The 26418-nt window shown below is 37.3% G+C and overlaps 1 protein-coding gene across 2 annotated transcripts in view; it reads left to right on the forward strand.

Annotated features, from left to right (window-relative positions):
- LOC111864966 (leucine-rich repeat serine/threonine-protein kinase 1) overlaps window positions 1-26418 on the forward strand; it is a 105660-nt gene that overhangs the window by 33179 nt on the left and 46063 nt on the right. For both annotated transcript variants that reach the window (XM_033751640.1, XM_023852618.2), the window contains exons 11-25: window positions 21-200; window positions 2283-2428; window positions 6045-6204; window positions 7645-7821; window positions 8364-8566; window positions 10669-10869; window positions 12310-12503; window positions 14021-14193; window positions 15979-16132; window positions 16709-16986; window positions 18195-18340; window positions 19509-19653; window positions 21543-21652; window positions 22027-22166; window positions 23416-23640. In XM_033751640.1, the coding sequence (XP_033607531.1) occupies window positions 21-200; window positions 2283-2428; window positions 6045-6204; window positions 7645-7821; window positions 8364-8566; window positions 10669-10869; window positions 12310-12503; window positions 14021-14193; window positions 15979-16132; window positions 16709-16986; window positions 18195-18340; window positions 19509-19653; window positions 21543-21652; window positions 22027-22166; window positions 23416-23640 (2632 nt within the window). The remainder of the gene's footprint in view (window positions 1-20; window positions 201-2282; window positions 2429-6044; window positions 6205-7644; window positions 7822-8363; window positions 8567-10668; window positions 10870-12309; window positions 12504-14020; window positions 14194-15978; window positions 16133-16708; window positions 16987-18194; window positions 18341-19508; window positions 19654-21542; window positions 21653-22026; window positions 22167-23415; window positions 23641-26418) is intronic.

The following is a 26418-nucleotide window of genomic DNA, read 5'->3' on the forward strand; positions in this document are numbered from 1 at the left end:
GCTGAAATATTGTTTGCCAGGCATACCCTGATCCAGACTATAGGCTGAATAAAGCAGCAATGACAGAGGAAGGCTTGCCTGTCATGCCCCAATTTGGCCACACCAGTCTCACTTACAGTTCGCTATTTCCCAATACTGCAGTCATGATCAACTGGCACAATCAACAGTGTGACCTGTCTCAAGTCCGCAAGCAGTGGTTGGTAAGTAGTGGCCTGTTTCAGATTTACTTTTTCACGGATGTAAGGAATAAACAATTTGAACCCAGAACAGGTGAAGAGGCTAGATATAAAGGTAGAAACATTGCGGATTTAAGTGATATGGATGTGTGTGAATGTATGACCGACACTACAGTTCCTTTGAGAGCATACAAAATGAAGATCAGGAATAAATAACTGCACTGGTGTCAAGAGAATAGCTGACTGAATGAAGTAAGATGTACAGAACAGATTATGGATATAGCTTCAAATCAAGAAGGGTGAGGGGGACAGGGTATGTAGCAAGCGTTGGATAGATGACACAGATATGCAGAGTTTTCGTTATAAAGCCTTAAAACAAGAGACCACTTTGGAGACTTAGGAATAAATGGGAGATTAATTCCAAAATTTATGTTATAGAAAGTAAGGGTTTGGGACTGAATACATCTGATTCAGGATAGGGTCCAGTGACAGGCTGTTGTGGACTTTATAATGAACTTTCAGTTGCATAAAAAGCAAGTACTTTCATTATTACCTTAGTGACTCTTAGCTTCATAGAGGGAACTTTGGTCATTTGAGTGACAGAGTGTGTGAGTGTGTGTGTGAATGAGTGGTTTAATTAGTTACTTACAGAGAACCCTCATTTGATGTTCTCCTGTTTAAAGTTTTCCCTCATAAAATATCCAGTTTCAATGATACATAATTACGAATCTCAATGCTAATTTCCTCTATTTAGGATTTTCCTAATTTTAGTGTTCAGATCTACTGTTCCACAAATAAACCTTAGTTAGTTAGTTAGTTATTAGAGAGGGTGGGTTTCCCCATGCACTTATACCTGTAGTGGTCCATTGTGTTTCCCTCTATGATTTCTACCAGCCTCTATATCCTACGGGTATTGGTGCTTACCATCAGTCCCGCCCAGCCAGCGAGACCGCCTCTACTGGCTGAGAAGTATCTATAATGCTTCCCCCATCTACCGGAGGTATTAGTAACTGCTGTTGGGCGGGAAACATCCGCAATTTTGGCTCAGTGACCTCCTTTGGAGGTATGAGGTTCTTTTACGTGCCGTAAAGCTATGATATGGGACCCACGGCTTAAAGTCCCTCCCGGAGGACTTGTTCCCTGAATTTTTCCGCCCTTAAAAATTTGACGACCTCCGCCGGGTATTTGAACCCGCGTACTACGAGTCATGAGGTGGGAACGTTACCTCTAGACTGCGGAGGCCGCTAAATAAACCTTAAATAAGGGTTCTACTGTTGGAAGGTATGTTGGTAGGTAGGTGGATACTTGTTGGGTTAGGTAATTTGGTGGACACATGTACAAAGAAAACATACTATACTAAATTAAAAGAAAATGAAGGAAAATAGTCCATTAATGTAACATAAAATATTATATGTATTTAATTAAAGTACAAGGAAAAATAAATTTTTAAGGTACCTGAAGTGAAGAGGGCTGGATAACACTTGCTGATAGACTGCCCATTATCGCAGCAACTAATCTTTCTGTCTCAGATGTGAATACTACATTCCACTGATTCTAAGATGTGCTTTATACATTTTTGCATGGAACAGCAACATAACACCCATGCAGTACATATCTGAAACTGTGCTATAACCAATGCAGTTTACCCCCACCCACACTCTAACACCCAGTATTATTTACAGTAATGCAATGAGTAAGAATAATGATTGGTAAAGTTTAGTGAGGACTATGATTCACAGTATAGTACCAGGGAGGTCAAGTATTCTTTACAGTCACAAAGTTCTGGATGAGGAAGGTACTGGTAAACTGGAACCTATGGTATCCACAGCTGTCATGCCACAAGCCATCAGGAACGTTTCATTATGCAAAAGTTACACTGTATATTTCCAGAATTCTGGGTTGTCTTTTTTGAACTGATGTACTTGTTGGAGGTTCATACTAAAGATATTTTATGACCATGGTTGTATGGATGAATTTTAATTGCTTATTGCCTCTTCTTTAAAAGTTTTTGAGCTTGTATTAGAGGAAATAGTCCAGTTTTGAAATTGTGTTCTTTTATATTACTGCACATGGAATCTTCTGTCAGTTATCTTGTTTATTTTACAGATAGATGCAGCTCTGAATGTGAATCCCAAGTTGAAGTTGAACCCTAGGAATCAAGACATTGTTCTGTATGCGATTACAAGAATAGACCTGTCAAAAAATTCTCTCACCTGGCTTCCCCCTATCATATTCCAACTCCCTAGTCTCAGGTAATGTTGTGTTTAAAATCTGTGAACATGCTATGCATACAAAAAATATTTGTTGTAGAAAGTTTATATTACATTTTATCAAAACAAGGGAGGATGGTATTCATTTTTAGAACAGTTTTGAAAGGAAAGCTTTGTTGGATAAAAATATTACAGTGGTGTCACTCCACCCCACAACAGGGCCACAAGGAAATGGCTACCACAGAAGTCAGCTTAGGTCATAGTGAGTAATATTGCGCTCAAAAGCAAGTTAACTTTTAACGTTCAAAGTGCACACATCAGTACAATGAAAGGTGCAGTTTTAATGGCTAAAGTTCACATATTCATGCTTTTGGACATTTAAACACTGCTAATAGAAGTGCATGCACAATTCTAAATAATTATTTTGAAATATAGTAAAATTTTATGTACGCACCTTTTTTGTTATCATCTCAATTTATATACAGGCATCACCCCCCTTCCTCATCATCTAACTGAGTAGGGCCTTTGCATGGTATTCCTTGAAGCACCCGAGAATGCACAGTCCCACATCACATATCTGGCACTTCAGCTGCCTTTCAATTTCTTCATCTTCCCAGTGACATTTCGTTGTCGCCATATGGTGAAATGAAACTATAATATTTGAGTTCACTAAGAGCTCACAGAAAACTGAATGCACCTTGTATATCAGCTATGATGCAAGCATTTGGTTGTGACCATGGAAAGGTCATTATTTTCTTGCAGCTGCAATGGAATGGCTTGGCACTGATGTACAAAACAAAGGCTTTTCTCTCTAGTGTAACCGCTCACTTCCTTTGTGCCCTTTTCGTTGTGCGCCACTCTTTCACCTATCACTTCTTTGGGTTCTTTTTGGTAGTCGGTAGAGTTGAGTTCCTATCCCAGGGTCTTATAAGGGTCTGGCTCGGACAGGGCAGGAGGAACCCTTCACTACAATTTCACACACACACTCTCTACAACCGTTGCACTTAATGGTCATTTAATCTCGTTCAGCACACTAAATACAACTGAATTCATTAATACATTTACTTTGGACTTTTCTTATACTGCTCTACGGAAGGGCCGTAGTGGTAAATTTAGTGTCCGACTTGGCCGAAAGTTGTGTCCAGACTCCTTGAGGTGGAATGCCTCTCTCTCTGAAACCTGAGGTCCACGAACCCCAGACTCCAAGAGAAATCNCACATCACATATCTGGCACTTCAGCTGCCTTTCAATTTCTTCATCTTCCCAGTGACATTTCGTTGTCGCCATATGGTGAAATGAAACTATAATATTTGAGTTCACTAAGAGCTCACAGAAAACTGAATGCACCTTGTATATCAGCTATGATGCAAGCATTTGGTTGTGACCATGGAAAGGTCATTATTCTCTTGCAGCTGCAATGGAATGGCTTGGCACTGATGTACAAAACAAAGGCTTTTCTCTCTAGTCCCTCTAGACTTCCCATACTTACGCTTTTCTATCCCTCTAGTCAATGGGTTTGAATAACTGAACAATGTAGCAAAAATGTGAATCTTACAAATGGAATAATAAAGCAAGGTTTTTAGTGCTTCCAGATACTTTGCAACACCAGAGACAGCTGAAGCATGTCAAGTGTTGCAAGAAGGAATGATTTTATAATGCAGAACCACTATTTGAAGAAGCAGAAAACTCTTTTATACAATACTCATCAAAATTAAAAAAAGTGTAACTTTTTTACCTAAACCTTTTCATATCTTATGTTACAATAAGTGACATATTCATTGCTGATAAAAACAAGGTTAATTGAATTCTTTTATCATAAAAATTGTGTTGAATAATATTTTAAATATTGCCTAAATTATTTAAAATGCCAAACAGCAAAGGACATTTAACACTCAACAGCAATGGGCATTTAAATGCCCAGTGGCAGGGAACCCTATCACCATTTAAAAAGTCTGGCGCTTAAAGGTTAAGTGACAACAGTACCATGAATGGACAAATTAATGTAATAAAACTAATAACAATAATAACAGTTGTAATACAGGCAGCAGTCCAGTGGAAATAATAATAATTATACAAACTGAAATCCAGAGCTGAGTCAAGGAGTGTGGCTCAACAGCAAAGCAAATTCTAAAGTCAAATTAATGTGTAGAAATTTGTTGCCAAAACACTTTCTGAGCTGCACTGCTGGAAGAGATGAGTGAGATCAGGACAGGGCAGGAAGTGAAGGGAGTAGAAGGGGAGGAACTTAGGGTATAAAAGGAGGGGGAAACAACAAGATGTAGGGTGTGGTGGAGTGTGGAATGATACACGGCATTTTTAATTTAGTAGTTTGGGAAAAATAAATGCTGGAATTTCTTGTGTTATTACACAGTTCTTAAAATGCTATCATCTGCTATGCGTTTTAAGACATTGAAGAAATTTTTACAGTACTATAACTGACCAAATAGTCTGAAGCCATTATGCTTCTGGCTTGTATTTGGGAAGTGCTTGGTTTGAATTCTTTCCAATAAATTGACTATTCTTGGTGAGGATTTTTTTAATTTACCTCAGTCCCTTCTGGCAAATGCCAGTATAGGACCTTGAATTAAGCCATGACTGCTTCATTTCACATTGTATCTAGTTCATAATTCACTCTCACCCAACTGTTCATTGGTATGTAATATGAGTTACTGACAATGTCAGTAGATAAACCAAAAATAAAATAAATTGTTTTGTATGATTATAATTTTTTTTTACTTTGATTAAAGAGCGTTAAGTTACAAGTATTTGGGAACATAATGCTGTGAAGAACATTTTGACCTAAGGAGGATGAAATTAGGATATTTCATAATGAGGAACTCCATTATTTGTGTATGCTGTCTATTTTTGTTAGGTAATGAAATGTAGGAAATTATAATAGCTATTCATTTAATTCAGGTAAGTGAAACGAAAAATATGTACAGAACTCTGATGAGAAAGTCTTTTCAAAAGTGGTCCCATATGAAACTGAACAGGAGATATTGTCATGCATTAGTGACTAGATATGAGGTTTGGATTTATCATTGGATTTCCTGAACACTTTTAACCCATAAGTACAGGTAACTGTAAATGTTTCACAGATCTCCTCACTCTGCAAATCACTGTACTGCAGCACATATAAAATTGTCTTTGTCTTCCCTAGTCATTTACTCCTAGTGGCTCTCAACAATGTAGATTCTTCAGTTTCTGTACTCGTGTCCTTACTGGCTGGTGACTGTCTTGCAGCTAACTCATGATGGCAGCTCACTGGCTTGTCTTTGTTGATCCTCATTATATAGCCTCGGGTTTGAGTGCATAGAAAACACCACCCCAAACAGCAGCTCATCTGTTGTTTGATGTCTGAGAAAGCCATTGTCTAGTGACAGCTCGCTTGTTTATTGAGCCATTCCCATGTAATGGACAATAGTCATGTCACAATGTGTTGTGGGTACTGGAGGTGGCAGGCTATGACATTGCTAATGTTGAATTTTCCACTTATATTACTAGGCAGTTAATTTCATATTTGTAGGAGCCTGTACTAGAAGTATTGGCAGGGACCATTGGTTAGTCATATTACCTCGAAGATGAGACACAAAGGATCTCCAGCAACAAACTGCTGTTAAAGCCTGAAATTACTTGAACCATTTGTTTATGTCTCTAGGTATTTGAATGTAGCACAGAATAAGATTGAGAAGTTACCTCCATCTGGTGACCATGCTGCTGCTGTTTCACCTGCAAGGAAATTGCAAACTAGTAGGGGGACAGCCATTCCAGAGAGACTGGGGTACGCTGCTCCAGTATTGGAGGAAGTCTACCTTCAGGTATGCCAGATTTATGCACAAAGAAACTGTTTGGTTAGTTATTCCTTTTGTTATACTTTAAAATGTCTCTATTTATTATTTTGAAGCCAGCTTATACTCTCAGGTTTAACATGTACAATTTCAGATTAAGCTGAGAAGGTATTTTTGAGTCTGATTTCACCTTTAATAAACTTCATGTTTGTCTATTATGTGGAAATTGATGAACCTTTGTAAAGTATTCATGTATGCATCTTTAAAAGTTACTTTCCTTATAATTTTATAAAAGTGGTGATTCATTAAATTATTATGATGTATTAGTTTATTAACCTTTTAATGTTGAAAATATAATTTGTAGTGTCTGGTACAATAAGAAGTGTAAAATTTTATAAATTACAGTTAAATTTGCTGGTATCATTGTTTTACTGATTAAATATAAACTCTAAACTACACATTTACATGCAATTAAATATTTCTGTATGTATATCTGATGGGAAATATCTATATCCAAAACCAGTTATATCTCCATTAATGGAACCTGAGACTGCAAATAATAAAACATGTACAGTTTTTAACCTGTTCATTTCAGAAAATTCTTGTTTCAGTTTTAGTTTGCTCCTTTTTTTCTCAGTTCCATTTTAATCTTTTTTTGATCTAATTTCAGACATACTCAAATTTATCAAGCATGCATCACAAATGAAGCTGCACTGTGTTAGTTGGTTTAGACTTGGAGGTCATCAGACTTCTCATCACTCTTGTCCATGAGACAAACTCTGGTTTCTGTTTTGCACCTTGAAGTATCGATGCTTCAACAAGACTTTTTTATATGTTGTCTAAATGATTGTACTTTGATATCGTATGAGAGAAATGGTTCCACTATGATACGAGTTACAAGAACATTTACTAAACCTTATTCAACCAAAATGTTCTACTGCATGCATTTAACAGTGAAACACTTTCAGTGTAACTTTCAAAACATGGGTGTGAATATTGTTGCATGCTGGGAATCCGGAAGCCATACTTCAATGGAAATGCAATAACAGTGGGCCATTGCCTAAGAATACCTTAAGCAACAAACGCGTTTCCCCTGAGATGAAAGGACAACAGAAGGTTCGTTGCATGACAGTGGGCGAGACCAAAGGCATTATATTCCATCTGAGACCAGGTTATAGAAGTCCAGCTTCAGAGGGACTGGACAGTTTTTGACAGTTGAGTTCTAGAAGTTGCTGAGAACAGTTCAGTTTGCATCTGACTATAGCAGAAGCAAGAATTGTGATACTAAAAGTGATAACAATTGTACTCGCTAGGGTAAAAGTGAGCATTCAATAAACATGTTTGCCAAATCCGAGACCTGCATGAATTTATTTGTTGCATTACATAGGCAACACGAAACAATATGAAATAATGGTTCACATTCATGAGTTCAAGGTAATTCTTCTTTAGCATGGAATGTTTATGCTGTAGGACAACAGGCTGGAGCAGATCTGTGAGGAAATCTTCATGCTGCCATCTCTTGTGACACTTGATGTATCCAATAACAAACTGCAGACTCTGCCTTATAATATGTGGAAGTCTCCGAAGTTAAAGGAACTGAACGCTGCTTTCAATCTCCTCAGGGAACTTCCAGCAAATTCACCTGAAGTGAGTCCAGTGACTGAGAGAAGTATAGACAACTGGTAAATTTTTTGCTCAGCCTAATCTTGAATCTGAATGCAGATTGTTGTTTTCAGCTTGTACTGTAACTTTACAGCAAAATTATAAAATTATTTCAGCCAAATAGAAGTTATTGTCTTTCTTTTCAACAGTTCCATATGGTAAGGTTGTGGTCTTCTGGATTGTGACACCATATGGTACTGTAGGCAGAGACAAGTATTTCAGATGAACATGCTGTCTCCATATTCAGGGTGAAAAGGGCAGATTTAATTAAGTGAGTTTGGTATATCTGTCAAGAAATAGCATATCATGTCAACCCAGAAGATGGAAACAACATTTTCCTCTGAAACATTAGTATCTTCATGCAATACTATACTGTATCACAATTTGGAAGACCAGAGTTGGGCACTGACTGCTGTGAAAGCTTAACCTATGTCAATTCTATATATATATATATAAAATGAGGAGCAGCTGATGTTTTCAGTTCAGTTCTTTAAACAGTGATGTATATCATCTTTCTTTTGCCTCAGGAGTCTCAAGATACTGTGAATAGTGTTCCATGTACTGAGACTAATAAGAGTTGTCACAATAGCAGTGGGGAGACAGTTTTAGAATTTAGTGGGAGTATGGATATCTCTTCAGCATCTGACAACGAAGGCAACTCCACTAGTGAAGAAAATTTGCTGGATGCACACACACTGCATGCAGCATTTGTTAAAGTGAAATCTGTTCAGTAAGTATAATTTTACTTTCAGAAGAAGAATGGTTGACTTCTTTATGCCACATGTAACTTTCTTTCCTAGACTATAACTGGGCATCCAAAATTGTATGTAACTGTATATGTAATTATAAGTTATATTATTGTATTTTCATGTATAGGGGTTTGTGACTTATAGACAGGTTGGATTGGATTTATTGACATGTTATACACTCAACTCGTAACTACAAGTAATACAGCGCTATTGCTTATCTACACACTTTACAAATCACTAGGACCCTCTATGTATTGTCAATCTTCACTGGTTGTATCCTGTCAATGGATTCATAACAGTCTCGCTGTAACTGCAGCATCTATGAAGTGTTCCTTGAACAGCCTAATTCCTTTCTTACCATTTCTTCACAATTATTCTGCCAACTACCAACTCCAAAACTCTCAGTCTCTTCTCAGTTATCTTTGCAAATCTCAACTCTCAGTTAACTTCTCATTTGGACTCTGGAACTCAACTCAGGTCTAATTCTAGCTGCGTAAGATCCTCGTTATATAGCCTCAGGGCTGCCCCCACAGAAAACACCACTTCTTGTATTGTCGCATGTTGATTTACTGTTGCAGAGATGTGTTTACCACAATGTTGCATTGCAACAAGCGTGGCACTGACTGCAGAAAACATCGCTCTTCTATTGTTGTGTGCATTGCTTCAAGGGAGTCTGTTTACCAAGCTGTTACCTAGCAATGAACTACTCTGGCTTTCAGGCATCATGTCACAGTATTATTAAAGTATGAATTTAATTCGGAGTTTTATTATTACTGCTGTGCATTTCATAACTAATATACTAATTCACATATCTTTGAAACTTTTGGTACAGCCAGGAACTGGAGACTTTGATTACATTTGTGGTTTCTGAAGTGTAGGACATGCACGCCTGAGAAGGAAGCATAACTGTTTGGTTTGGGGGGGGGGAGCATTGGGCATTGTGGTGAAATTTTATAGTAAAATTGAATTGATTGTAATTCTCAAAATGTTAATGGCATTTGTAAAATCTTGTTCAATATTAATTTATATAAACCTAAAATATATTTATTTTAAAAAGTATAAAGTTGAAAAGCTGTTTGTTATATACATACACTCAAAGTTAAGGGGTGAAGGGAAGCAATGGAGGGGGGGGAGTACCGTCATATAAAATTATGACACTACTGGATTACATGTTCTAATAGAGGTTTCTTGTGGTTCTTCTCTCCAGGTAAATTCTTAGATAATACCTAATATATGCCGTTGCTCTCGTAATAACCCATGACATTGTTAACGTGCCAAAAAATATAGCACATGATGTTTATATCAGGAGACTACAGATAGACAGGTCTATGAATTAGAAATTGCTTAAACAATTATCACATTTGTGTATACAGCTGGGTTGCTTTACTGTCTGCATTTAATGTTCCTTCGATTGCCTCTTGTAAGCATCGCCCATATTCTTGTGGACTGCCAAGCATTATCAGCTACACACATTAACCTATCCTTGATATTAAAATTATGATGTTCGTATTTCAAGCATTTACTCCTACACCTCCTTCCCTCATACATAGAAAAATTAAAAGCTAAACTAAGGCTTCATATGGACGAAAGTGGAAGTTTCTACTTATGACAGCTTAGTGGCTTTGATTTTTTCATAACTTCCTGCCAGCAATGTCCTGTGTGTTAAGTAATATTTTAATAATGGGGACCTTGTGGTCTTCAGGTAAGATATTGAACTTTTAAGACAAAGGTCCTGGGTTTGAGATCTGCCATAGTCGGTACATATTTTTCAGCATCCATTTCTTTCTCTCACCTTGAACATAGGTAAAACACTCTGAATGTAAAGAATACCTGTCCTCTTTTTTGGTTTGAAACCCACATTGAGCATTAGGTCTCCTCTTTTGTCCATTATCCTGTTATTAGGAATAGTTAAATCCACATCATAAGCACCCCGACCTCAGAACTAGACTTTTTTACCATTTTCAAGGTTGTCAGAAGTCAGGAAGCTGAAATAGGGAGGCATTAGCAACAGCAACAGTAATTTGGCATATGGAAATTTGAAGAGCAGTGTGAAGTATGCTTATCCTTTGTTCCTGTAATGCAGACAACTGGACATAACACATCATAATATCTGGAGCCGCAATGTGGAAGTGACAGAGCAGATAATGCACCATGATGATGAGAATGAGGATAATTGCTCACAGCTATCAGCATTAAATCTTGCCCACAACCAATTCACCAGTGTGCCGGTAGCATTGCCTTGCCTTGCTGTGAATCTCACAAGGCTAAACCTCAGCTACAACAGGTGTGTTATGTTGTTATAACATCGAGGACTGTTGTCACATTATTATATCTTACACAAGTTGCTGTCATAGATGCATCAGCACAGTAATGCACTCAGACATCACAGTTAAATAGTTTGCAGTCCTGGTTCAAATACATGAGGTCACAGGTTCGATTTCAACTCCCCGATCGACTGTCTTTTGTGAAATCTTTGTTGTTTTGCTTAGTCCCTTCCAGACAAATGCCAGGATCATACTTGAGAGTAAGTTATGACTGTTTCCTTCCACATCAATTCCAATTTCTTATTTACCAATCATCCTGTCATTTATTACTATATAAACTTATCTGTAGAAACATCATTAAATAAGCCATAAATAAATTAGCCAGTCACAGGATTTGTGCAGTCTGAGGCATGAAATATCTTCATCCACTCAAACGTTGAATTTGTGGTTTTGAATCCCACTTGAGGCATGAATGTCTGTGTTTGTGTTGTCCTTTGTAGGTAATCGGGCTGATTACCCATTCAAGGAGTTCTACCATCTGTATAAGAGATTCATAATTTCATAATTAATTCTGAATGAGAACAGGCCAGAGAGTCTCATCTGTTAAGGTGGAAGAATAATAATAAATAAATCACAATAATACATCCTGATGAATGTCAGCTTTATATAATTCTTGAAATTTTAGCCAGCCCCATAATTCCAGCATTTCCCATCTAGATGACATAAGAGCAGAAATATCTAAACTGTAGTGAAGCCAAGCTGAGCTTCTCTAAGATAGAAGACTATAACAGCTGGCAAAGATATAGAATGAAGTTAATGAGGAATGGATTGCAGACAGTCATTCCAATTTGGGTGCAAATAACTGTGATGATGGTGACTCTTTTGACAGCAATAACAAAATAAGAATGTTTTAGCTAGTAGTAAAAAACCACATATGAAACACCCACACATTGGACCTAGATCCAAGAAATAAAAGGTTACTTTGTTTAGCAATGTTGATGTAGGTAGTGTGAATGTACACATAGTGGTCCTTTGTGTTGTGACACCATGTAGTGGTTGGATACCAACATTTTGGAGGAATGTGCTGCATCAGTCTTCAGAGTATTAGCTAGTTGGGGAAAGATGCAGTTACCTTACATAGTGAGGTTTCGAGGAGGTTTGTCACCCCAAGATCCATGGGAGAAGTGGAATCAGAGCCTAATTTGGGCCAATAGGAATTGTGAGATGTTTCACCAAAATATTGGCATCCATCCAGAAAACAGTATGATGTCACATATCAGAGGACCACAGTCTGAATAAGTACTGCTGTGAGAACTTCAAAATTTATTCAGTTTATAGTACTGAATATTCTGTATCTTTCAGTCTTTAAACTTTCTGATACTGACATTTTTTGGATTAGAGAAAACTGTGCTAATCAGACAACAGTTACATGAAGTATAAGAGTTGTTGTTTTGTTGCAGTCTGCGCAGCATGAGTCATATAACTTCATATCCAAGCTCTCTAAAGCAGCTAGACCTATCACATAATCAGATTTGCTGCTGGCCAAGTTTACCACAAGTTGAAGCCATTGACAGCATGGAGCAGGCCTTGACAGCTTGTTATGCTCCTGCTGACTGTGGGAGCAAGTCCGGGAGCAAACTTCCAGTTTTGCCAGGTACTTGATCTTTATAATGTTACTTCATAGTAAATTAAAATCTGAAAGTTGTAAGAAAGATAGGGTGTTAACACTTTGCGGACTGTGCACCCTTTAAAAGGTTTTTCACCTTTAAACATGGCGGACCGTTCGCGTGTTAACAGGCTTTTAGAACATGATAAGTTGCAAAACACTATACTTCGCTCTGGCGCCACCTACATTGCACACAACTGCCTGCAGATGCGTGATAACACTCTGGAATGTTTAGTTAGCAGTCAGTAACTTGACCTCGCTGTTTACTTAACCGACTATAAAGGAAAATGCTTTGCCTTCTTCAAGCTGTGTGTATCAGACAGTAGCTAGTGGGGAGAATGGATCAAGGACAAATTCTCCTCCGATGACCTAGCTGACCTCCCTTGTGAGACGTGTAGTAATGGATTAATTTTCATTCAGACAGCAACAGTGATGGGGGACAACAAAGAATTGTGGCCACAGACAGTAAAAGTGACAGTAGCTCTGACGATAATGCGGGTAATAACATTGTGCGTAATAACATTGTGGGAACAGCAAAAAATCTAAAAAAAAAAAATCTNAAATACCCTCGTGAAAACTGTGAAGAGTGAACATTCAAAGGGGAAGAATACTTCTAGGCAATGCCGTGTTTGCACAGTTCACAAAAAAAGGAGTATGTCTACATTTGCAAGTTCTGTGTAATGCCACTTCACAAAGGGGAAAGTTTCCAGAAATATCACACCCTCAAGCACTTCTAGGAGCATTGGTAAGTGTTCTCCAAAAATTTTAGTTCAAAAAAATTAATTAGGAGATTTTATATTAATTTTTAAAATGAACAGTGCACAAGTTAGGGTAATATGTTTAAAAATGCCGGTCCCCAGGGTGATTTAAATATTTAAATATAAAAAGTGTTAACAGCATGACTGTCCTGATGCTAATATATTCCCTTATTTTAATAGTATCAGAGGACATAATGCAATTCATCTGTCTGTGTTTATGTTTGCCCATCCACTGGAGATGCCTGAAGTATGGTGAAACCTATGTCACAACCTTGTATTACATGTAGTGACTGTAAGTTGAGTGACAGACTTCCTCCTGTGCTTTCATCTCCCATCTCAGCATTTGATTGTGTTTGTTTTTATTTCATGATATAGTAAAATGGTGTATTCAAAATAATAATGTTTTTAATTTTATAGAATCTAAAGTTTTTATTTGTTTAATGCAGAATATAAGTATCCGAGAAGCATCTTTGTACTGTTAAAGGAAAAACTGAAAAATTTGCCAAATATTAAAAGTGTACACTAGTTGAACCTTTTGCAGGGGAGCAGTGTGTGTTCTGCAATCCAGAAAGAATGGTAATAATTGTCATTTAATTTCATATCATCTTAATCTTTGTTTATGTACATTTATATCTTTAAAATTTTTCAGTAGAATTTCATTTTATAATATCAGTTATATAAACTTATGTAAGACAGTATTTTATTGGTTAGGATTTTTCATTTTGTGATTTCATATATGACTTTTAGGTCGCCGTTCATTACGCAAAGCAATCCTAAATGTGGTATGTTCACATCGGCGCCATCTGCGTTTGGACAACCTCCGTACTCTTATCTTGGCTGACAATAACCTCGCACGTATTCAGTTGTCAACTGATGATGATGGAGCTAGCTCGGTCTCAGAAGAAGAGGAAGCTGACTGGGTGAGTTGCATTCTGAACTTTCTTGTTTCAGCTTCTGGGTTTCAATCATATACATTATTCTCTAGACCAAGGAAAGCAGTATTTCTCACACTGCTTCTTTTGTGAAATGTGAAATATGATTATCTTGCATCTATGAATGTCACGAAAGGAACATTTTATGTGGAGCTTCAGAATTCCAGTATGTCACTAGAGGTAGATATATTTTATTGGCTGGTAATATCTTTGGAATTACAGCTAAAACTGGGTACTTTGTCTAACTGATTTTCCAATCAGAGTGGTCATGTGTTCTGAGGGATGAAATGCCTCTGCTCACTGAAACACTGGGCTCATGGGTTTCAACCCAACTTGAAGCATGGATGTTTGTATGTATTTATTCTGTGTTTGTGTTGTCCTGTGTAGGTAGCAGCCTTGCGATGGGCTGATCCACTGTGCAAAGAGTCTAACTGTATAAGATTAGGTAACTGAAGGAAGCGGGAAAGGCCCAAACAGGCCTCTAGAGCCATTAGTAGTAGTAACAGTGTCACTAATTAATGCAGACACCTGCATAGCTTAGTGCCTACTTGTCTGTACCAGCTTGGTACTTTGCAGAAATACACACTGCAGTGTGTAATTTTTTAAAATCATATTGTTGCAGATATTGTTCACATCTTCACTCTATACCCTTCACCGTGTTTAGTAAGTGTTTCAATGTCTGAAAATTTACGAAACATTCTCCGTTGCTTTGAGAAACCTATGGCTGCCATGATACTGAAAAATGTGACAACTTTCATCCTTCATAAAATTTCATATTGCTTTGTTTCTGTTCTTACTGTTGAGATAATTCCTTGTTTCTTATAATGTCTGGCGTGTTAGTTTTCTGTGTAGCCATCTGATGTGGTGTAAAAGTTTATTTCCTGAAATTTCCATCATTTGCTATTGCTGAAACTACAAAGCAGGAAACTGCCTTCCAACCATGGATGTATTAAGACCAGAAAATATTTCCAGTTGTAGATGGATACTGACATTTCACAGGAACATATGCTTCCATCTTCAGGGTTGCAATGCATAGGATGAGAAATCACTTCAGTTATTTAGGTGGGCTGCAAGGAAGGTGGCCAGTCTGACCCAAGAGAGGGGTCAGCAGTCAGTACAGTAGTCGTTCTCAGGGCCATAGTTTTCTTTTGTTGTCATGGGAGGAAAATGAAGTGAGAAGAGGCAACCCTTTTGAGAGCCCTTGAAGACAGAGGCTGCATATTCCTTGGAAATACCGTTATCCTCCTACAAGACTACATGTTGTCAACCCAGAAGACCACAGCCTTAAAGTTAATATATTGTAATTTATATTGTAATATATATGTGTGCATTTCACGTTTTCACACTCAAGTGTCTTCATTTACATATAAAACCTTCAATGTATGTTCATTCTTTTATTATTATGTGTATTTTGTTCTTCGGAAGCTCAACTGGTATAACATCTAGGCTTCAGGCTTGACAGCTGAGAAGTTGGGGTTTGATTTCCTTCTCCATAATGGCTGGATAGGCTCTAGGGCCCACCCAGCCTGCTGTACAATGGATACCAGGGGCTGTTTCCCTGGAGTAAAGTGGCAGGGGCATCTGGTGCTGAGGTCAAGAATGGTGAAGCTATAGCTTTGCTCCTCCATATGTCTTTGTGGCATAATGCTTAATTAAGCATGGGGTGTAATTTCCTTTACCTGTACTTTGTTCTAATACTGTTTGTTCTTCATGATGTGTTTGGATTCAGATTTTTTTATTATAATTATATGCATATATTGACGAACTTTGCAGGATGTTCTGAACACTCCGACAGGTCAAAGCAAGAGTCGCCTCATGTTTCCTAACCTCAGTATGCTGGATATCAGCAACAACCAATTGCGAGAGATACCTCACAACATTCATGAGCTTAACAACCTCTCTGTTCTCAACATCAGTGGAAACATAGGTGAAGTACTGCTAGAACCTTTCATGTCATTGTCTCTTACTTTGTTAAATGTAAACATTGTTCTTATGACTTAAAGTATGATTAGAAGACTTTATTTACATATAATATTTGGAGTGATTTGAAGCACTAGTTCCTGTCTTTTAATTGCATTACCAAGAGAGGACTAGTGTGTATTTAACAGTGAATTATAAAGTGCAAAAACAGTGATAGTGCTGCATTAATTGTAATTAAGAAAGAACTTGTAACCAGGGTGCTAATAAATCCAATCATCCGAACTAGAACCCATCATTTTTGTTTTGTGCGCCACCCTGCATGCCACAGTATATTAGACAGTGTTTCCAGCCTGTCATAACTCAAGCACCTAGGTCATCTTCAGGAGTGTTTTATTGAAAGCAAGTGATTAAGGTGTATATATATTATCCTGAAGAACATGTCAGAAACATTATATGGATTCTGTTTCATTATTTAAGAAAATAAGCTACATGGTATCTTAAAATTATGATTTGCATGTGTCCTTGGACATCATATGGAAGTTATGAGTATCTTACTAAATTAAAGCTGTTATTCCTGTAACAGATATCTGTGAGTTGCCTCCCCAGATGGGCCTCTTGTCTCGTCTGTGGAATCTGAACACCAGAGGCTGTAGTCTACAGGAACCTCTGAAATCAATGATTGACTCAAAGAAATACAAGACAATGGATGTGATTGGGTACCTGAAGTCTGTATTAGAGGATGCACGGCCATATGCACGCATGAAACTGATGATTGTTGGAGTGCAAGGAATTGGGAAGACTTCACTACTGGAACAATTACGGCAGGAAGGATTTGGTTCCTACAAGAAGAAACCAGTGGAGGTGAGCAAGGATTAGCTGTTTTGCCCCACACAATTCAATAGAATGTTGTAAAATAAAATGTCCTTTGCTGTCTCCGTTAAAATATTATGTATGAAAGGACATTTAAATGGACTGGTGAGATATTGTTAGCATGCAGTGAATTTAAATTGCAAAGAGTTAAAAATAATACTCATATATTGAGTATAGTGGAATTATTTGTACTGAGATACATAATCTTATTTAACATAATGTATAATGTGAATCAGGGATAGCTCAGTAAGACCTGGTTAATGAGTGTTTGATCCTCATCAGGGGAAGAATGTTTCTGTGCACTGTGTTTAGACCTGGTCTGGGGTCCATCCATCATCCCATCTGATAGGAGCTGTTGCCTCATATATAATGCTGAGGTGGGTTCATCGAGTTTTACCTCCACTTCTCTGTACACCTTCATGATGAGTACAACTCACTTTTGCTTGAATTATAGTCACAGTGTTGATAAACTTTAAAGAAACATGACTGAGAAGAATACTTTTGTAATTATCTGAACAAGTTTTTAAACAAAACCACATACAGAGGAATTTCTGAATTTCTGAATATAGGGACTATGTACATCGCAGTTTGTCAAAAATGTAACAATTGTACCTTTTTTTAATCCTCCAGTTTCACCATTTAACACTTAACACAACATATTTCGGCCATAAATGGCCATCTTCAGATGTCTCAGTGTATCGAGACTGCTACACTGCTCTGACGTGTGCTAAAACCATGCACTGCAGTCCACTCATAAGGGTTGTTGTCAACTTGTTTAGAGCTATGTGATTTATTCCAGAAGTTTTATTTCAGCAGCCTGTTTTTATGTTTGTTAGCCCATTGGTTTGCTACATCTTCAGTCTGTAATATGCCCCTTGTTTGTGTGTTGTTCCCTCTAGCAGCATGTAGTGTTGTCTTCACTAGTCTTCACTATAGGGATTTTGTTTATTTTGAGTTCATTGTATATATTCACAGTTTAAATTCTTCAGTTTAAGGTTGTCATCAGTTTAGGGTTCAAATTCATTGTTCCTCAGAGAAGTCAAATTTTGCTATACATTGTGTGACCATTTACAGTGTATGTGGATGATAAGGAAGTGGAAAGAGTAGTGTAAGTTATGTCTGCTTTTCAGTAAATGATGTACCAAAGTATCAGGTTAAGTGGACATGAGGAATTAACTGGTTTAAATGTTATCTTGCAGCATTGGGCCAAGCGTATGGGCAATAAGAACATCAATGTGAAAACTTCTCGGGGGACAAATATGTCTACTGTGGGAGTTGATATTGGAGATTGGGTGTTTGAGAAGAAGATACGTGGCCAATCATCTTATGGGCCAGTTGTCTTCAGGTATTGTCCAAATATGGGTTTTATGAAGTGAACTCTTCTTTTGGGATTTCTAGTTGAAAGTTTCTTTCTTAGGCATGTGTGTTCTCTTTAGAACTGTTGTTATCATGTCTGTTTTATTTCTCCGAGGCAGGGCAAGAGACATCTCAATTTTAAGTATTAAAAATCAGAATTTTGTTAGTTGCATTGCTAGTAAGAAATGTGTTTATTAATACATTATTATATATGAATTATACTACATTGTACAACCACTCTTTTGTTATGTACTAATTTGTATAATTACATTGCATTTAGATCATAATATGTAATGAAAAATGGGTTATGTTTGGTACATACTGTATTTCTTGTGATGTTACACCACAGAACAAAAATGAGCTGTTAGAGAAGCCATAAATTCTCTTAAACATACATACCATGAAATAATGTGATTTCATGTTTTTTCAGGTTTTCAAGGATTTATCACAATAATAAGAATATCTAACAAATTATTTGAAATTGTGGCACAGTTCAGATACTTGGAAATGATGTGGTATTTATGATATTAAAGGCAGATTAAATTCAGGAACTCAGTTTAAGAAATTTTCATTTTCTCATCTTCACTCTAAAATTTAGAGATTAAAATATGCTAAACTGTTATTTTACCAAAAGTAACAGGAAGATGGAAGGAATTACATGTTGAGAAACATAAAAATTTGGGATCCTTACCTAGAATTATTAGGATGATTAAATTGAGTAGGATAATATCAGTGGATGTAACATGCATCAAGGATATTGGAAGTGCATGCAAAATTTTAGTTGGTAAACTTGAAATAAAAATCCACTTTGGGGACTGAAGCATAGATAAGTGTGTAGCATCAATATGAATCTTAAAGAAATAGAGTGTGAAGGTACTGACTGGGTTGAACTGGCTCAGAACAGGATCCAGTGGCATACTTTTTGTGTTCCATGAGAATGAAGAGTGGGGTATATCTTATCAGCTGTCAACTTCTCAGAGAAGCCCTAGCATCATTTAATTAATTCATGTTAAGTGTTTTCTTTATGCAGAGTTAGCTTGTATTATTATCTGGCCCAAACCCAGGATTTAATTATCATTTAGAAATTTATTAGATTGAGGTATTGCCTTGCATAGACATGAATTCAAAATACACATTAAGTAATGATTTTCTGACAGGACTTGGGATTTTGGAGGTCAGCGGGAATATTATGCCACACATCAATACTTCCTGTCAAAGAGAAGCCTCTATCTTGTCGTCTGGAGGATTCCTGATGGACAGCGGGGTATCAATGAGATTCTACATTGGCTTGTGAATATTCAGGTGGGTATTTGTGATATGGCTGTTGCATATGAGTTAGATTTATTTCTGTGATACTTTTAGATCAATAGATGTAATATTATAGTTTAATAAACCTCTTTAACTTTCCACATCCATAAAATTGTTTTGAAATGTGTATTAATTATTATTTTATTAAAGGAATTTTTGTGTGAACACACAGTTTTCCTCAACCCAAAGATGTAATTTTTTTCCCTCCAGAGCTCTTGATTAAAACATTCTTCATCCCTGAGGTTTCTTCTTTATATGCTGTTCCTAATCCCATCCTTCCATGTGTTGACTGGTCTGCCATGCCTTCTTTTCCCTTGTGGGTCCCACTCTGCAATCTGTGTAGCAATTCTGCATTCCTCCATTTGCATGACATGGCCATATCATCTTAATTTCTGTATTTTATTTCTTTCAATACATCTTACTTCACTCCCATTTTTGTTCTGATTGTTGGTTGGTTGTTTGGTTTCCAATGGCTACATTTGGGATCGTTTAACCCATTTTGCTTCTTGCTTCCCAATAGAGAGCACTCAAGTTCTTGCTTTGTTGCATCTTGAAGAACTTCGCACTTTTCTTTTGGGAAGCTTTGCCAGGTTTGTTGATCATTTTGCTTCATTTCTAATTCTATCTATTTATGATACCCTTGCTGAATGCCTTAGATAATCTGTTTCTGTATCTAATAATTTATGTCTCTGTTCACATTTTATTGACCATATTTCAGCTCCATATGTTAGTATGCTTTTGATATGTTAAAATATTGATTCAGTATTTAAAACCATATTGATACATTGATTCAATATTGGGAAACTAATTTTAGCTAAAACATGTTTTTTCTATAAAGAATATATTATGGAATCAGTATAAGCCATAGCTACTCCCCAGTAGAATTTACAAGACTGCATATAAAGTACTGTAATGTGTAGAGCTCTTGCTATGCACTGACCACGAGATGGGTGGATAAACCAATGCCGTTTCTGGGCTGCAACACAGTAAACACATTCCTACAGGAGCAGACACAAATGTAACAATGGTACAGTAACAGAGAAACAGTGTTTTCTGTAGTCACACTGCAGCAGTTGCTATGCAGTGGTGCAGTAAACATATCTCTGCTGCAACGAATCCAGACACAACAATAGAAGAGCAAGTGAGATAGGCACAATCTGCTTTGCAAAGCCTGTACTGACAGAGGACTTGTATATAGTGCAGAAGGAAGAATTTTCAATAACATGCAATATGTATGATACCTACAAGTATCATATTTCCAAGGGCCGCGCCATAGCTCAAGCGGTGAGTTGCTGGTTTCCCACTGCGGCGGGCTGGGTTTGATCCTGGGTCTGGTCAAGTGGGATTTGTGGTGGACAAAGTGGCCCTGTGGCAGGTTTTCTCGAAGTACTTCGGTTTCCCCTGCCAATCTTCATTCCACCAATTGCTCCACAATCACCCTCACCTATCATCTGGGGCTGGTACAATAGGGCAGAACTGGTCGCAGTGCAAGGGACTTAGTCCCATCCCGCTAGCATTAAAAAATAATCATGTTTCCAAGTGAAATACTGTGCAGTGTATATGCACTGTATATGAGAGAGTTGGCTGTGTATCTATTTGTCTGCGAAAAGGGATTTGGATATCTGTGTAATATTTTATCCTTGTACACTTCCTCACACATGCTCATGCACGTGCATGCATGCACATACACACATGTACACACATGCTTGAACTGACATTCATCATTCTCTATGTTTTAAATCTTCTGATTTATGTACAAGAGGTTGATTTCTAATACTGCAGAAAGTATACTAATTTCTGTCATTTTATGTAACTCCTGAATTTAATGCACTTACTGATAAATTGTGACCTTCAGATTTGGGGAAAGAAATGTAATGTTTCAGGCACGAGCTCCAAACTCGCCTGTTCTGATTGTGGGTACTCATTATGATATGATGAGGGAGTATTACCCTGCATCCATCTCCGAGGATCTTCAGCAGCTAATCAGGGACAGGTAGGCTCATGCATATCATTGCATGTATTAACTTCATAATTTCTGACTGCAGGTTGGATTATCTTTGAAACAGTATTTGATCTATTCTAACAGATTAGAGAAACTGATCCAGTTTTCAAAATGTCGTATTCTATTCAGGATATCAGACGATGCACAAAATTCAGAAATTCAGTAATCATTGTATTTGATCTGCAGTAAAGGGACATTGAGGTCAATGAAGTATTCAAAATAGCATTTAATACATTTGGGCAAATGTATACTCTACTGGAGTACACCTTTCCAACCTTTCCCCCCCCCCCAAGTTTGTATTGTAGTGGACGGTACTTGAATACTGATTGTGGTGAGATGTTTTATTACATGATGTCTTGCTGCAGATTCATTAACATTGTGGATGCAGAGAAGTGTGGTCTTCCCCGAGTACTAGACACTATCGAGGTGAGCTGCAAGACACGGCACAACATCAAGCTGCTGTGTAATCTTATTTATGACACAGTCTTCAGTCTTCGGCCACCAGGTAGCGTGTTCTCCTTTGTAAAATGTTGATTACATAAGGTTATTACTCTCAATTGAGTGCTCAGTTTTTTCTAAGAAAACTTTTTTTTTTGTTTGTTTGAATTAATGAAGGCCTTTTGTGTTGGTTTTCTGTGAATTAGATTCATTTATTAAACCTCTGTATTCATGAAGAAAGTCGTCTTCTGGGTTTAGGCGCTGTGTATTCTTCGTTTTGGCTGACGTTTCGGAGGAATGTCAGCCAAAACGAAGAATACACGGCGCCTAAACCCAGAAGACGACTTTCTTCATAGTCATTGCCGTGAAAACCTCAAAACTTACTCTGTATTCATGTTGGTTCATATTCATGTATTTGTTACATGACCTCAGAATAGGAAACACAAAATCTGTACAAGTAACTTGTAGTAATGTAAAACCTTCAGTTGATGAAATAGCTGTCATGAAACCAATTGTATAACTAAACAAATCTTCAGATATACCCTGACAACTGATTTTCTAAACAGGCACTTTAAATCATCAATATTGTGATTCTGTCACATGAAACAGGTTCCTGGAAACAGCTGAAATGGTATGTAAATAAAACCAGTCAGTATATTGTCACATATTTTGGAGTGTGACTATAGACCGGGTTTAGATTGGTGAATTGAATTTAGTTACCACTTGTACACACCACTCAGAACTATAAGTAATTACAACATGTCGCTGGTATTCACACTTTACAAATCACTACACGCTAAGTTTTTTCCCAGTCTGCTCTCTCTCCAAGAGCCGTTCCCTAGCAACAGCTTCTAACAGTGGAGATTCTTCAGTTTTGCATGCTCACGCTGTTACTGTCCGGAGAATATCCTGCATCTGTACTACTCAGCTGCTCTGGGTTCCTTGCTACATAGCCTCACATTGGACCCAACAGAAAACACTGCCTCCAACAGCTTTTATATTTTTGTCATAGGCAGTTCCCTAGCAATAGCCCAGATATTGTTGACATCTTTACCAGCTACTACCAACTAACACATGTTCCTTCTCACGATCATTGCATAGCAGTGGTACTGCACCCTACAGTATAAAGTTGTAAATTATGAGATTGGTCATACAGAAAATAACCAGTATTAGTATTCTTTGAAGATTATAAAGCGCATGTGAGATATACATGAAATACAAACAAAATATTTTATAGAACAAATGCCTTTGAATGACTTTCATTATCTTGGACTTCCATGTACATTCTGTGTGTTATTGGCTCCTGGTTATTGCAGGCAGTAAGGAATTGCTGTTGGAACAGAGAGTACCAGCTAGCTACTTGGCACTTGAAGACGTTATCAGCCATCTAGCTGCTGACCGCCGGACCACAGGGGTGGATCCTGTCCTTAATGCTGAGCAATACAAAGCTGTGGTGACTACAGAAATGCAATATCGCTACCAACGCAGCTTTCGTGATGCTGCAGAACTGCATCAAGCCACATTGTTTCTCCATGAGAATGGTGCGTGTCACTTTTCTTTTAGTTATAGTAATTATAATGTTATATTTTAGCGTCCTGTTGCACTGATTTAAGTCCATGATTTATTTCAACCGTCTTCCAGTGCATACACTCATCTATCTCCTCTCTCTCGCACTACATGTTTCGGCACAAAAGTGCCATCTTCAGGTGCTGAAGATGGCATTTTTGTGCCGAAACATGTAGTGCGAGAGAGAGGAGGAGATAGATGAGTGTATGCACTGGAAGACGGTTGAAATAAATCATGGATATAGTAATTATATTGAGAACAGCAGAAAAATAACTGCTTGTGACACTATGCCTTAACTGTATTACTGGCAGATTGGTTGCTGCAGTCTGCACATAAAGTGCCAGAGTGCTCCCTAGAACCTGAGTAACATATGCAAGATATGAATCAGGAAATGTTGATGATAAAGTATTTTACGTGGTAATGGTATCTCTTACGAGCCAGGTTAGCTCAAGGCTGGATGGTGAAGGTCTGATTCCTTGTAGGGGTAAGAGACATTTATCATCTCTACAGCATCCATACTGGTTCTGGGGTCCAGTCAGCTTCCTAGTCAATGGGTACTGAAGGCTCTTTCCCCTGGGGGAAAACTGATAGGGGTGTGAAGCTGACCACACATCCCCATCTAGTGTCAAGTGGAACTATACCTCCACTCCCTGATATATCTTCATGGTGTGGTGGTTAATAAATCAAGTGAAAGCACTGCTTTACATTTCACCTTTACCTAGTGTCGTTTCTTTACATGTGTTGGAACGTAAGTCTCTTTTTAAGTATCAGTGAGACTAGATCATGGCAGGCCTAGCAAATGTGTCACCAGAAGGATGGTATAGTAGTAATCCTCTGGATTCATAGTGGGTCATACCAGGTTTGACCCTTGCTGGACTTTGGTTGTTCTGACTGAGATTTTTTGTGGCATTCCTCTTTATCACAAGTCAGCTACTCAGTTGTATGCACCTATTATACACAATGTGAGAAGAATTGATTACATTTCTGGCATTTGTTGCTTTGGCTCCATTCAGCTACAGAGATCAAAATGAGACAGAAGCACCAATCAGTTGGGTACTAGAGACAAATTGTTATGTCTCATTTCCAAGCATTGCATTGGGAATGAGGCAGAAAGCATCAACAAAAGATCAGAGGGATATTTAATTTACTTGTGATACCATGTTTGGTAATATGAATAAGTGAATATGAAGTCTAGAATTCCATCCTTCACTGTATACCAGACTGGTGATGATATGAATCTATTGGGTGATAATATAGATACCATAGAGAAAAACACACAGACTTTAACTGATACTAGTAAGGAGGTTGGTCTAGAAGTAAACACAAAGGAAACTAAGTATATGTTGCTGTGTCATCACCAGAATGCAGGGCAAAATCGTGACATCAAGATGGCTAACAAACGTTTTGAAAATGTGGCACATTTCAGATATTGTGGAATGAATGTAACAAGTGAAAACCTGATTCAGGAAGAAATTAAGAGGTGATTGAATTTGGGAAGTGCTTGCTACCATTCGATCCAGATCCTTTTGTCGTCTCGTCTGCTGTCTAAATACATAAGAATTAGAATATACAAAACTACAATTTTGCATGTGGTTTTGTATGGGTGTCAAAGTTTGTCATCATCATCATCATTTATTTACATTCCATAAATCCACTACATGTAGGATAAGGAATTAGTCATTGATAATACAAATAACACTACATAGAAATAATAATATAAATAACAATATAAGACATTCAATACCATAATCACAGTTGATTATTGGAGTCAAATTTACAATCAAAGTATTCTTCCAAAGAATAAAACGAGTTCATCAACAAAAATCTTCTTAAAACAATTTTAAAATGTTTAACATCTTGAGCCAGGTTCCTTATATTAGGAGGAAGCCAATTAAAAACCTTAATACCATGGGAATACACTCCTTTCTGAAATACAGTCAACTTACATGTAGGATAATGGAATTTATTATTATATCTTGTATTCCTATTATATAACTCAGAATTTAACTTAAATTGATCTTTATTATTAACCACAAACATTGCAAGAGAAAATATATACTGAGATTGAAGGGGTAAAATTTCAAGTTCCCTGAATAATTCCCTACATGAATCTCTGTTCCCAGAGTTCATTATAATTCTAATCGCCCTTTTTTGCAACCTAAAGATATGAATACTATAAGGGGAATTACCCCAAAAAACCAAACCATAGGTCATAATTGAATGGAAGTAAGAAAGGTAAATCATTCTTAATGTACCCTGAGACATGTAAGATTTTAGGGCTCTAATCGCGTAACATGCGGAGCCCAATCTAGACATTAACCAATCCACATGTCCATTCCAAGACAATGTGTTATCAATAATAAGCCCCAGAAACTTAGTATTTGTAGTGTTAACAATCCGATCATCATCATCCTCAATATGAATATCCATCGGCTGGCGGTTCTTAGTCAGAAATTCGATAAAATGTGTTTTCTCAAAATTTAATGACAATAAATTATCTTGAAACCAATCATTTATGTTTTTAAATATTAAAGAAGCCTTGAATTCATAATCAGCAGACCTAGGGTTAGTAATGACTATGCTAGTATCATCAGCAAAAATAACGGGTTTGGACTTGTTCGATATGATACAGGGCAAGTCATTTATATACAACAAAAACAACAAAGGACCCAGAATTGAACCTTGGGGGACTCCGTTTTTAATTTCCCCCCATTCTGAGTACCTCAGACCGTTATTCACAACAACTCTCTGAT

The sequence above is a fragment of the Cryptotermes secundus genome, unplaced genomic scaffold (genome assembly GCF_002891405.2).
Source record: "Cryptotermes secundus unplaced genomic scaffold, Csec_1.0 scaffold209, whole genome shotgun sequence".
NCBI lineage: Eukaryota > Metazoa > Arthropoda > Insecta > Blattodea > Kalotermitidae > Cryptotermes > Cryptotermes secundus.